The 14,005-nt window shown below is 40.3% G+C and overlaps 1 protein-coding gene across 1 annotated transcript in view; it reads right to left on the bottom strand.

Annotated features, from left to right (window-relative positions):
- Positions 1 to 1,509: 1,509 nt before the first annotated feature.
- EPSTI1 (epithelial stromal interaction 1) overlaps positions 1,510 to 14,005 on the bottom strand; it is a 110,659-nt gene continuing 98,163 nt past the window's right edge. The window contains exons 9-10 of the mRNA XM_066383714.1: positions 9,447 to 9,546; positions 1,510 to 1,649 (exon numbers count right to left, since the gene is read on the bottom strand). Coding sequence (XP_066239811.1) covers positions 1,641 to 1,649; positions 9,447 to 9,546 — 109 coding nt within the window. The 3' untranslated portion in view covers positions 1,510 to 1,640. The remainder of the gene's footprint in view (positions 1,650 to 9,446; positions 9,547 to 14,005) is intronic.

Consider the following 14,005-nt stretch of genomic DNA (forward strand, 5'->3'; position numbering starts at 1 on the left):
TTGTTTGGGAATGCGGGACACAGCAGGTAGTGGAAGAGAAACGGACTATAACTTTCCCAAGGGCCCCGAAGTAAGGAAGCCTCCTTTCCCTACGTCAGTTTCTGGTGACATACGGGAAAACAGCCACAAGCGAGGAATGCTGAGTCTAGACACAAAACCCTGAACACCACTGTGGACTATGAGGTAGCCAGACTGGCAAAACTGGCAGGTGTAGGGCTGAAATGGCCTCATGCCACAGCGGTAAAATGCCCACAACAGTCACACATTTACAATCAGTTACAATCAACTGATTTACAATCAGCTAGGCGGTACTTCTAACCCAGGCTGAGGCAGTGGTAAGGATTTCAAATGGACCGAACATTTTATATTAGTGTCAACAGCACTAATGCAGCTTCAGCTGGCAGAGGAGAGGACAACCGAGGGCATCTGCATTATTTACTCCAGAGAAACTAGCTGCAAACCATCTGTCCTCAGCCACAACTATTCCTGCCAAATGCAGTCCTTTCTATACTACATCCTTGCTCTGTTTCTGGGAGCCCCCACCCCCTCATCTTGACCCAAGAATAGGAAGTCTTAATGTTTCCCTGAATACAGAGATATGGAAAGTAAATTTCAACAAACTAATTGGTAACTCAAAAGATCCCTTAATGCTACAAAGTTGTCCAGCTACAAAATTATTCATTCTTCCACCCTTCATTCTAAGACTTCTGCACTGTTTCCTCTATGTAATATGAAGGCATGGCTGGAGCATACAAGGGGGAAATCCAATATTCTTGCACTCTCGGGTCTACAAACAGGTTCAAGGCTATAAAAGGAGCATCAGAAAGCTGACTGACTTAGCAATTGAAAAGAGGTTGCATACAGCAAATACAAGATTCCAAAACACCTACAAACCACATGTGCTGTCTACATTTGTGTCCAGTTTATTTTTAAAGAAGCACTGGCCTTTCAGGAAATGAACTGTCCCTCTCTGAAAAACCACAGGAAGAGTATGAGTAAGTAAATCAGGACCAAAGCCCATCCCCTACAGCACTAGATTTGATCTGTGTGGATTGTAAAGGAGAATATAAAATGAAATCCCTCATGAGAAGAAAACTTGAAAGTTTTTATTAAAAATAAAAGCAGACCATCGATGCAAAAGTTCAAAATTTATTTATAAATTTGTTTTTAAAAGATTTATTTTATTTTTGTTCATGTTTACACACTGAATTAAGAAAGTGGGGATTAAAATCTAAAAAGATGCCAAAGCTTCTCCAAACCTGATCTGAGAATTAGCTGCTTAGGAAGATAAGCACGCAGCACCCATAGCCCCCATTAACCTGAAAGCATCACGTGGTTCCCTCGTTTTCTATCTCACTAACATTGCTGTAATTATACTTCCAATAAGAGGCAAAACCAATTAGAAAAATACTATAACATTTCATTGGCAGTAGAGATTGCATATGAGCTCAGTAATCAGTTCCTGCAAACACTCATAAACAGTGACAGGTAGGAAGCTGTCATCCGGCTGCTCAGCTGTGTGGGTGGGCCATCGAAGGCAAGGCAAAAGCAGTGAGAGTGAACAAAGTCACATTTAAATAAAGCATCTTATAGGAGTTTTCAAGGTCAGCTGACAAAGGCCAGAAGTAGGTAAACATTTCTCATATATCCTAGAAGGAAAAAAAAAACAACAAAATTACTTCAAGCCAGCAAAACAAAATTCAAAGCTTTTGTAAACCACAATGAAGTTTCTTCAAAGAACACTCTGACTACATCAGGCTTAAGTGACTATTTGTTAATGATTTAAAGTTCCAATGAAATGAGTTAATTTTCGAGTTCCATTGCATGAGATTCAGAAAATAGTCTCTGTCAACAATGTAATGGCTTCTTTTTTTTTTTTTTTTTTTTTTTTTTTTTTTGTATTTTTCTGAAGCTGGAAACGGGGAGAGACAGTCAGACAGACTCCCGCATGCACCTGACCAGGATCCACCCGGCACGCCCACCAGGGGCGACGCTCTGCCCACCAGGGGGCGATGCTCTGCCCCTCTGGGGCGTCTCTCTGCCGCAACCAGAGCCACTCTAGCGCCTGGGGCAGAGGCCAAGGAGCCATCCCCAGCGCCCGGGCCATCTTTGCTCCAATGGAGCCTTGGCTGCAGGAGGGGAAGAGAGAGACAGAGAGGAAGGGGGGGGGGAGTGGAGAAGCAAATGGGCGCTTCTCCTATGTGCCCTGGCCGGGAATCGAACCCGGGTCCCCCGCACGCCAGGCCGACGCTCTACCGCTGAGCCAACCGGCCAGGGCCAATGTAATGGCTTCTTGAGTGATGGCTCATCAGCTCTGTTCTCAGACATAGGCTAACATGGGTCACAAATAAGAATGTCCACAAATATTGCCACCCACATCCATAGTCACAGCAAGGACAGGACTAACACAGTGTGGAGCAGAGCAATTTAAATGGAAATGTATGGAGTACAGTTCCATTGTATTAAGCAGCAGAAAGGTGACTTCTGAGGAGGGTTGGAGAAGGGAGATAGGTCAAATGAGTTCCTTCCCCACCAACTATGTGCAAAGGTCAGGAAACTCCACCAAGTCGCCCAGAAAGCTGGACCAAGTTATACTTGGAATTCAGACTAGTGCTGTTCTCTCTGGGAAACCAAGACTCAGGTTGTCTCATAGGTCATGGCAAATCCTTAACTGTCCATGAAGACAAAGGATTTTGAGTTTCCATAGTATCCCACAGGTCTCACCGACCGGTATCAGAGGAAAGATCATTTGAAGTGATTCTTTAAATGTCCCACCATGAGTGCATCATGAAAACTAATAATGGGCTCCAGAAAACCAAACTGCATTTTTTAAACACAAAAGGAATTTTAAATTATCAAATAATAAATATTAAGTAATATGAGAAGAATGTGATTTAAATTTTAAAAGGTTTAAAAATAAAGATCAATTTAGTTTGTCTACCAACATACATTTATCAGAGTCCTATAGCTTGAGGGTTCATATTATGTTTCAAGAAACTACTTTTTCTTTCCTTGGCTTCCATCATAGTTTTATCATATTTTCTACCATCTTCCTTTCCTTTTGTCTTTGGCTTTTTATTGGTTCCATTATTTTCTCCTGTTATTCCTCAGGGGAGTTCAGTCATCATCTATAAACTTCTAAATAAATGACACATTTTAAAATACTATATTCTATAATGTTTGTCAACTCTTAATTCACCAAACATATTTATCGCTGGGCCCTTATTTAACCTAATAATTTGCATAGAAATTCTTTTCTATTTTCTGGGTCGATAATTCTATCATCTATGGTTTTTTATTTATTTATTTATTTGTTTTCCATGATTGTTCACAGAAACTTTATTTATAACTTTATAATAAAACTGAAAAAACCCAAATATCCTCAAATGAGTGAATGGTTAAACAAACTATGGCATATCCATATCATGGAATAATACTGAAAAATAAAAAGTAATAAACTCTAGCCTGACTAGGTGGTAGTGCAGTAGATAGAGCATTGAACTGGGAAGACCAAGGTTCGAAACCCCGAGTTCCCCGGCTTGAGTGCAGGTTCATCTGGCTTGAGTGTGGGGTCACTAGTTTGAGCATGGGATCACAGACATGACCCCATGGTTGCTGGCTTGAGCCCAGAGGTGGCTGGCTTGAGCAAGGGGTCACTTGCTCTGCTGTAGCCCCTGGTCAAGGCACATATGAGAAAGCAATCAATGAACAACTAAGGTGCTGCAACGAAGAACTGATGCTTCTCATCTCTCTCCCTTCCTGTTTGTCCCTATCTGTCCCTCTCTCTGACTCTCTCTCTCTGTCTCTGTCAAAAAAGAAAAGTAATAAACTCTGGACATATAAAATTTTTGATGAATCTACAGAAAATTATTTTAAGTGAAAAAAAGCTAATCACAAAATTTCCATGCTATATGATTACATTTATATTAATATTTTAGAAATGAAGACAGTCTCACAGTTCCCAGTGGGTGTAATGGGACATTCTAAGAAGGAGATAAGTGTACAAAATGGTAAAGCTAGAAAGATAACTGTGGTGATGGAGTTGTTTAGAATCTACTCTAGTGGATACATGGACCTCCATGTGATAAAACTTTATAGAACTAAGTACACAAAGAGAGATACACAGTCAAGTAAAACTGGAAAAATCTAAATAAGCTCAATGGATATTATTAGTGTCGGTATTCTGTATCATCTGTGATTTATAAACTTTTTTCAATCCTTATATATGATTTAAGGAAGATGATTTTGATTTATTTTCATTATAGATTTTTGATGATGTTTTGGTTAAAGAAATTTTCTTTCTATTCTTAATTTGCTAGAAATCTTTACCACAAATGACTACTGAAATTTATCAAATGCTTTCTCTAGAACTATTAAGGTGGCCGTGTGGTGTTTGTTCTATAATTTATGAGGTGAATTTTTGTTTGTTTTATTTTATTTTGTTTTTTTGTTCATTCGTTTATGATAAGCTATTTTTGCATTTTGGAATAAGTTTAATATGATAAGGACACAATATGCCTTTTTAGAAATTCATTATTGAATCTATCAAAATTTTGTGAATGTTTTTGAATTCATGTTTATGAGTAAGATTGATCTACCTTTTATTTTTTTCTGTATAGTCCTTGCCAGATTTTGATTGAAAGTTACTTTCACCTGCTTAATCCTTTTGGGAAATACTTCTTCTTTTTCATTTATTTGAAAATTCTTTCCAGACATTTGAGATCATCTGTTCTTAGAACATTTAGTAGAACTTTTCTGTAATATGTCTAGGTCTTGTTTTTATTTTATGGAAAGACAGTAACAAATTAGCTACATAATATTTGCATCATTTTGAATTTTCCCCAAAAACATGTGAAAGAACTTGTTTCTCCACAGCCTTGCTAACAGAGTATATTGTCAATCCTTCATCTGGGGGAGGGGGTGCTGCCAAAAAATAGATGAGAAATGGTATTTTGGTTTAGTTCTTAGTTCTTAATTTCTTTCCTATTACTGTGATAAATTCATTGAATGCTGTAATTTCAAAGGTTATGTTTTATACTACTAAAAGGTGTTTTGTTCCTTTTTACAAATGTTCTTGGTTGGCATTGTCTCTTCTTTTTGCTCATTGCTTTAAATCCAGTATTTATTTCATTGAATTTTTTTTATACATAGCTTTTTTTGTGACAGAGTCAGAGAGAAAGACAGATAGGGAAAGACAGGAACGAAGAGATGAGAAGCATCAATTCTTCATTGCAGCTCCTTAGTCTCCTTAGTTGTTCATTGATTGCATTCTCATGTGCCTTGATGGGGGGTGGGGGAGGCCTACAGCAGAGCAAGTGATCCCTTCCTCAAGCCAGAGACCTTAGGCTCAAGACAACAACCTTTGGGCTCAAGCTGGATGAGCCCACATGTAAGCTGGCAACCTTGGGGTTTTGAACCTGGGTCTTCTGTGTCCCAGTTAGATGCTCTATTCACTGAGCCACCACCTCATCAGGCTATACATAGCTTTTAAATTTTTATTTGTTTTGGGGTTCTTTTTTATGTGAGAGGAGGAAGAGATAGTGAGGCAGACTCCCACATGCACCCCAACTGGGATCCACCTGGAAACCCCATCTGGGGCCAATTGTTGAGTATCAAGCTATTTTTAGCACCTGAGGCTGAGGAACTCCAATGGAACTATCCTCAGTGCCTGGGGCCATGCTCAAACCAATTGCGCCACTAGCTGCAGGAGGGGAAGAGAGAAAATGGGGAGAGGGATGGGGGGAGAAGCAGATGATCACTTCTCCTGTGTGCCCTGACCAAGAATCAAACCCAGAACGAACATACACTAGGTCGCCACTCTATTCACTGAGCCACTGGCCACAGCCTATACATAGCTTTTTAAAATTCAGTATCTAGTCATTTAGTACATCATATCATTTAGTTCTAAATATTATTATTTTGGTGACCCTTAATCATAGACACCTGTTTCCTTGAGCATGTGGCAAATTCTATTTTATGCTTGGGATACAACAAAAGGGCCCTCCTCTGATGGCATATGGAGCATAAATTACCACAGGGAAAAAATAAGAGTAAATAGTCAACAATACATATAGATAAATGATGTTAGAGAAGTATGTTAGGAGTTGCAGAGTGCTATGGAAAAAAGAAGTGGAGCCTGGAAAGAGGACATCAAGAGCCAGGGTTAAAGGTAGGGGTGGCAGTAAACAAATGGTCAAGGAACCTGCACTGAGGTGTTCAAAAATATATCTTTTTTTTTTTTAATATATATCTTGAAGGAGAACAGATAATGTGGCTATTTTGGAGAAGAGTGTTGAGGGAGCAGCCAGTGCAAAAGCCATAAAGTAAGAGCAACCAGTTCCTTGAGTTTTCAAAGAAAAGCACAAAGCAAGTGTGGCTAGGAGAAATGAGGAGGGCAGAGTAGGCGAGTGCCGGAGGGGTGAAGAGGAGTCTAGATCATGTAGCACCTGGTAGGCTCCTGGAAGGACTTCGGCTTTTACTCCAATGACTTGGAGAGGCATGGGAGCCACTGGAGGGTTTCAAGCAGAACAGTGACAGGACCTGACTTCTGTTCCAAAGGGCTCATTCTCATATAGAGAACATACTCTAGGAGGGGAAGTGTGGAAGCAATGAAACTACCCGAGAGATTATTTCAAGAATCTAGATTAGCATTGACAGAGGTTGGAAGCAGGATAATGACGGTGAAGGTGGTGAAAAGCTGTAGGATGGGATACATTTTGAAGGAAGAATCAAGAATATTTCCTGATGTAGAGGGATGTGAGAGATGGGTTGCACCAGTATGCAAATAGGAAAAAGTGCAGATAAAGCATGAAGATAAAGGAATTAAAGGTTAAGTTTTAGATATGTTAGGTTGAAATGTATACTCGATATATAAGTAGAAATGTTGGTAGACAAATAGATATGCAAGCCTAGATTTGGAGAAAGAGGTCTAGGCTGGAAATAAAAATTTAGGAGTAATAAGCATATAGTACTTTATTTCATGAGAATAAATGACACCACCAAGATATCGAGTGAACATAAAGTTCTGAAGAAGATGGTCCAAGGTGGATCTGTGCAGCACTCCAATGTTGAGAAGACAAAAAGATGTAGGGAATTCAGCAAAGGAGAATAAAAAGGCTTGGCCACTGAATTAAGAAGAAATCTAGGGAAGTATAACATCCCAGAAGCCACATAAAGAAAGTTAAGAAAGTTTCCAAGAGGATAAAGTGATTCGCCATGATGAATGATGATGCTAATAGGTCAAGAAAAGAAAGGTTGAGAAATAATCGTTGGATTTTGCAATATGGACGTTGTTAGTGATCATGACAAAAACATTTTTGTTGGACTAGTAAAGTCTAAAACCAGATTAGAGTAGGTTTAAGAAAAATCGCAGGAAAGAAATTAGAGACAGACTAGACACCTCTTGAAATTTTGCTTAAAAGGGGAACAAAGAAACAACAAGAGAAAAGGTGGTGACAATATAATTTATATTTATTAATATTTTATAATGATGGGAATTTTCTAGTTGAGATAAAACAAGTGATGATTCAGGAGAAAGGGGGAGTATTGGTAGAACCAAGTCCCCCAGTCGGTGGAGGAGACAGAAACTGGTCCGTGAGGAGGGGCAGGCATACAGATAGGGACATTGGTAGGTAAGTAGATGTGGAGGTAGAGCTGGAAGCCTGAGGAAGGTCTCAACTTTTTGTCACATTTCTTTCAAGTAAAGGAAGAGTCAGTAACCACTCTGGACTTGGATATTCCTGCCCCATTCAGAAAATGTCAATCATCCTCACTCACATCATATCACATCATGAGAAAACGATGCCCCTCTCTTTTTAATCTGTGAGGAACCTAAGCAATGGTTTATAGTTCTCCTACGTGAAGCCTACCAGTGGGCATCAGTGAGCCTAATCCTTCTTCTTAGTCTCAGTTATTTTTCTAGGTACTTTCTGAATCTGGGGAGCAGCTGAGTAGAGAAAAAAATGTGCAGCAAATTTACAAGTCCTGTTCAAAATCTGAGCTTCAGCCATAATTCATAACTTATAAATTCCATGAATTTGGATAATGTCTTAAACTCACACCACTCCATTCTCCACATGACTCTAACTCATTTGTTTGTATGAATAAGTCAACAATTTGTAAATTGTAACACATGATGCAAAAACAGTTTGTCTAGATTGTCTAGATTCTTTTATCTCTTTGATGTTCTCTTTTCTTAATGCCCTTGTGATGCACATGAGCATACATTATGGATAAACAGACATGTCTACTATGCATTCTCAAATATGCCTGATTTCAGTTCTCTTCTCTATATATACATTTGTGAAATCTATCTATCAACTTTAACTACTGGCTGCCTTTTAAGAAAACATGAATATGGGATTCCTAATGATGTCTTCTCAAAAATTATATTTTGCCTGACCAGGTGATGGCGCAGTGAATAGGGCATCAACCAAGGATGCTGAGGTCCCAGGATCGAAACCCCAAGGTCACTGGCTTGAGCAAGTTGTTACTGGCTCAGCTGCCCCCATACCCCATCAAGGCACATATGAGAAAGCAATCAATGAACAACTAAGATGCCACAGCAACGAGTCGATGCCTCTCATCTCTTTCCCTTCCTCTCTCTCTCTCTCTCTCTCTCTCTCACTAAAAAAAAAAAAAAAAAAAAAAAAAATCTTTTGCCCATCAACTATTTATTCAAAAGTGATTTTCTCTAGAGTGTCCAGGTCAGTAAACACTTGATTATTTTGTTGTATTTCACCAGTTTAAAGATTTCTATCTGTTCCATTTTTTTAGAAGACACTTATGTACCTGGACTTTTATTAAATTATAAAACCTACTGTAGTTAGTTTTGATTATGTACACATTGCAAACCCCACAATCATATGCACTCCAGTGTTCAGGCTCAATAATATATGGTGCATGCCAAATACATATTATATGTTGCAAGGTCTTCTTCACAGAAATCTGTAAGGACATTTCATTTTCAAAAAGTGCCTTCTGCTCTAGGGTTCTTAAAAAAATCATTTTGTAGTAAAAAATTAAATACTGGTTTCTTTGATATGCCAGTTTCACTGAGGAAAAAAAATGTATTACCAGAGGATGCTTACTATTCTTATAACCATATTTCACTTGAAATCTTTCTGGGAAAAAAAATGTTCATTTGTATTTGCTGTGGATTCTGGGCCAGGGTGATAAAGAGCCTTACAGTCCAGGCAATCACACTGAGTACAAACGGCAGGTGTCATTTTTTATTGTGATTGGCCAGAGCTGAAATCAGGCCTTTTTGCCTCTCTCAGAAGCTGTTGTGGAATTTACAGTAATCACCCTGGCTGACTGCCCATCACGCAGCTGAACAGCATACCAAAAAAATATCTGGGGAGAAGGCCACAACATACTTTTTAAATTCTCATTGATTTTACTCTTCAAATTTGAAAGATATTTTTAAGAGAAAAAGAAAAACTCACCCAGCTGTTACCTCTGTTCATATTCCAGCAGCCTCCCGAGTGCTCCAGGCCGCCAGGTTGGCTTTTGCCTTGCAGTCGGTCCAGAAAAGCATTATTTACCCTTTAAAACAATGAAAAATGTGTGTGAGGGGAAAAGCCTGCTGCAGGCGGAGAGATTTTTGAGAACCTAATGTGCTGTATGACTGACTGCAGGGACTCCTTCCTCCCCTGAGCAGAGAAGAAATCTACAGAAACTTTTTTTCACATTAACCACATGACAAGCTGTTAACGGCCCTTTGCTGGCGCTGGTGCCCGTTGTGGCTCAGGCCAGACAGGGCACTGTTCTTTTCCTTTATTTAATCATTTCTTATTGATTTGAGAGAGAGAGAGAGAGAGAGAGAGAGGGAGGGAGAGAGAGGGGGAGAGAGAGAGAGAGAGAGAGAGAGAGAGAGAGAGAGAAAGAGAGAGAGAGAGAGAGAGAGTAAAAGTAAATCCCACAAGTGAAAAATAGAAGGAAAACGAAACGAGTGTACAGGGAAGGAGAGATATCAAAAAAGGGTCTGAGTGCATCATCCGCTGATGTTCAGTCATACTCGCAGCAACCAATTTCAGAAATTAAATTTAACATATAGGACCTAAAACCATGAAGAAAGGCGAGAGAGTGATTCCCATAATGGTCAGAATATATGGGTTAGTGTGGGGTGACAGTTACATTCTATTTTCAGAGCTGGCCACCTGATTGTTCACTTCTAATTAATCATTCTAAATATTTGTTTCGCCTGACCAGGTGGTGGCACAGTGGATAAATCATTGGACTGGGATGCCGAGGACCCAGGTTCGAGACCCCAAGGTTGCCAGCTTGAGCACGGGCTCATCTGATTTGAGCAGAGCTCACCAGCTTCAACCCAAGGTTGCTGGCTCAAGCAAGGGTTAGTTGGTCTGCTGAAGGCCTGCGGTCAAGGCACATAAGACAAAGCAATCAATGAACAACTAAGGTGTAGCAACAAAATACTAATAATTGATGCTTCTCATCTCTCTGTTCCCGTCTGTCTGTCCCTGTCTATCCCTCTCTCTGACTCTCTCTCTCTGTAAATAAAATATATATATATATATGTTTGTTTCATGGACTTGGATAAAAAATTTACATTTTAAAATTAAATTTTTTTAATTTAAAAAAAGTAAATTAAAGGCAACAACCTGGCCTGAGTTGCCTTGGGATGATTGAGTAGTCAGGGAGGTGCAGGCTGGACACACAGAACTGTGATAGGTTCCCTGTGACGTCAGCAAGTTACTGGGGAATGGCGTTGTGAAGACCATAGCTTCTGGTTAGAAACACAGTGCCTGGTGCCCAGCGGCAACTCCGCTCACATGTATGGGAGGAGGTACACTGGCCCCAGTCGTGTTAGCCTCCTTTTCAGTCGTGAAGATTAGGAGGATGTGGACATGGTACGTGGCTGTAAGTCCATGGCTCTGGGAGGTTTGGGAACCTTGAGGACAATGACTTCTGGGTGGCAAAGTCAGAGGCTGGGTTGTTATTTTTTATTGCTGTTTGTTTTATGGTTGGGGGGGGGGGGGTTGTTTGCTTTTGCTTTTCTGTGCTTGCTCAGGGCTAGCTAAAATACCAACTGCATGTTGACCCAGTTTAATCTTTGGTTTATTAGATTATTTTCTCAACAATTTCAAGTCCCATCAAGCACTGGTTACATCTTAGTTATTAGAAAGTTTTTTACCCTCTCACCGTAAACCTACCCAGCGCCGCACTCTGGTCTGCCGGCTCACTGCAGGGCTCCATATTTAAGTCACCTGCACAGGACCTCGCAGCCCACAGACTGGACAGTATCTTACTGGGCTGGAGCCTCGCGTCCTAAGGAAATGACAGCTGACCCTGCTCCCCCTTAAACATCACAACCAATGGTGTTCTGGACTGCTCATATGCCTAGGGCTGTTTTTATCCAGTCTTCTTCTCAGTGACAAAAATGGGCTTGCCCTCCACATCCCCACCCAACCCCATATTCAGACCACTAGAAGTCTTCCCACTAAACACATCCGGAATTCACTTAATTCTTTCCACGGCCACCATTCTAATCCAAATCACCATCCCCTCTCATCTTGCTCCTACTTCTACTCCCGCTCTCTGTGACCCAGTCAACACAGAGCCAGCTTAGTAAATCATGAGGGATCATGCCTTCCTTTTGCCTAAAACCTTCTTATGACTTTTGATTAGTCTTAGAATGAAAGCACTGGCTTACAAAATCTTGTTTTTCTGGCTCTTGACTCCATTTCCTACCTTATTTCATATTATTCTCTTCCTTACCCTCTATAATCCAGTCATTTGGGACTCAAAGAGTCCAACTCCTTCCCCTTTTAGGGTCTTTGTGTTTGTTCCTATGCCTGAATAGGGGACATCCACAGGTACTGTGTCCTAATCTCCATGAGACTAGCTAGCTCTTGTTCTGTGATGTTACCTCTGTTTTGAGGAATTACCATCTCCAAACTCCCCATCAACATCACACTATGGCGTGGTCCTCATGGTACATATCACTGTCTGAAATAATCCTGCTGTTAAGTTGTTGACTTCTATTATTTTCCTCCCAATTTCCGTTTTCATGCAGCCCAGGACCTTCTCTGCCTTGTTTAGTCTCTTCCCAGTGGTGAGAACAAAGCTTCCATCATCCTGATATGCAAAAGGTTAATTAATGAATTATCAGGTACATGGTCCCCACCTCTGCCTGCTTCTGTGACTGCAGCAGCATTGTAAACCCACCCATGGTGCTGACTGCAGGCTACAAAACTGCTCACTGTCTGCTGCCCTCAGTTTACACACACACCGTGCATGCCAGGTGATGGGATTCACTTTTGAGCATCAGTTACCAGGAGTACAGCAGAGGTTGGTCAACCAGAGATCACAGGTGGTAAAGAGATAGTTTTTCAGTTCCTATTGAGAATTCAATAGGAAAAAAAAAAGTACCAGGTTATGTTTTTGTTTGCTAGTGCTAGAAAGTACACACATCTTATGGCTGCCAAACTAATGCTCTGGATTTTCTTCTCAGTGTTAATTTGGATAAAAACTGTTATTCAAAGATGGTTTAAATTTCAATACATCAGCTCATGACCCAGTTCCCTTCAAGTCTTTGACCTCCATGATCTGTCTTTTCTCTCTGGAGTTTAAACTTTCTTCTTTTATTCAAAAAATTATATTGAGTCAGGTGCAGATGACCCAAGCTCAATCATTATAGGATTCATTGAAACCTTGTGAGAAATCCCACAAGCTTCCTATTATAAAACTCAGGGTTGAGTTTCCGGCCAGGTGAACTTACAAACAGTAGAAAGCACTTATGTCCCCTACATACAGACTATGTAGCTTGTGTTGTTGCTCTCAGCGGGAATGAGCACAGATATTTACTCATTAAGAAGTTACTGAATGAGTCCTTTCCTATGATGACATGGAAAAGATCACTGTAAACTCTAAAAGACAAAATAAACATCAACTCTTTTCAAAACCTGATTGAGAATATAAAAATGTGTTTAAAGACTTGATCAGTTATTTCAAAACTGATTATTAAGTTTATTATCCAGAGAGATTTCCTCATGGATTATATTTGGATCTGCATTTAACTAGAATTAATAGAAAGAGAAAATACGGTGTAGAACAAATAGCTTCACCAATATTTAAGTTTCAGCAGTATGGAAATAAACCTAAACAATGAGGCTCAAGGTTTCTGTGACAACAAAAAAGCAATCCTTTCCACGTCTAATCAAATAACTTGCATTTTTATTGGATGGCTATTGAAGATTAATTTCCTAGTTAACAGGGTTTATTTTTTTTTTAATTTATTCATTTTTAGAGAGGAGAGTGAGAGGTAGGGGGAGGAGCAGGAAGCATCAACTCCTATATGTGCCTTGACCAGGCAAGCCCAGAGTTTCGAACCAGTGACCTCAATGTTCCAGGTCAACGCTTTATCCACTGTGCCACCATAGGTCAGGCTATTTTATTTTTTTAGAGATACAGAGAGAGGGATAGATAGGGACAGACAGACAGGAATGGAGAGAAATGAGAAGCATCAATCATCGTTTTTCGTTGTGACACCTTAGTTGTTCATTGATTGCTTTCTCATATGTGCCTTGACCGTGGGCCTTCAAGCAGACCGAGTAACCCTTTGCTCGAGCCAGCAACCTTGGGTCCAAGCTAGTGAGCTTTGCCCAAACCAGATGAGCCTGCGCTTAAGCTGGCGACCTCGGGGTCTCGAACCTGGGTCCTCCGCATCCCAGTCCCATGCTCTATACACTGCACCACCACCTGGTCAGGCAACAGGGTTTATTAATGTGACATATCACTATATTTAAGATGCCTAAAGCTTTACAATCTAATCAATCCTCAAAAAGCCAGAGAAATAACTGGCTAGTACTATCAACTAGTGTTATATAATCTCAGTTTTTTTTAAATGTTTTTTGTATTTTTCTGAAGTGAGAAGTGGGGAGGTAGAGAAACAGACTCCCACATGCACCCAACCGGGATCCATCTGGCATGCCCACCAGGGGGCGATGCTCTGCCCATCTGGGTGTTACTATGTTGCAACCGG

This window comes from Saccopteryx leptura, chromosome 4 (genome assembly GCF_036850995.1).
Source record: "Saccopteryx leptura isolate mSacLep1 chromosome 4, mSacLep1_pri_phased_curated, whole genome shotgun sequence".
NCBI classification, from domain to species: Eukaryota; Metazoa; Chordata; class Mammalia; order Chiroptera; family Emballonuridae; genus Saccopteryx; species Saccopteryx leptura.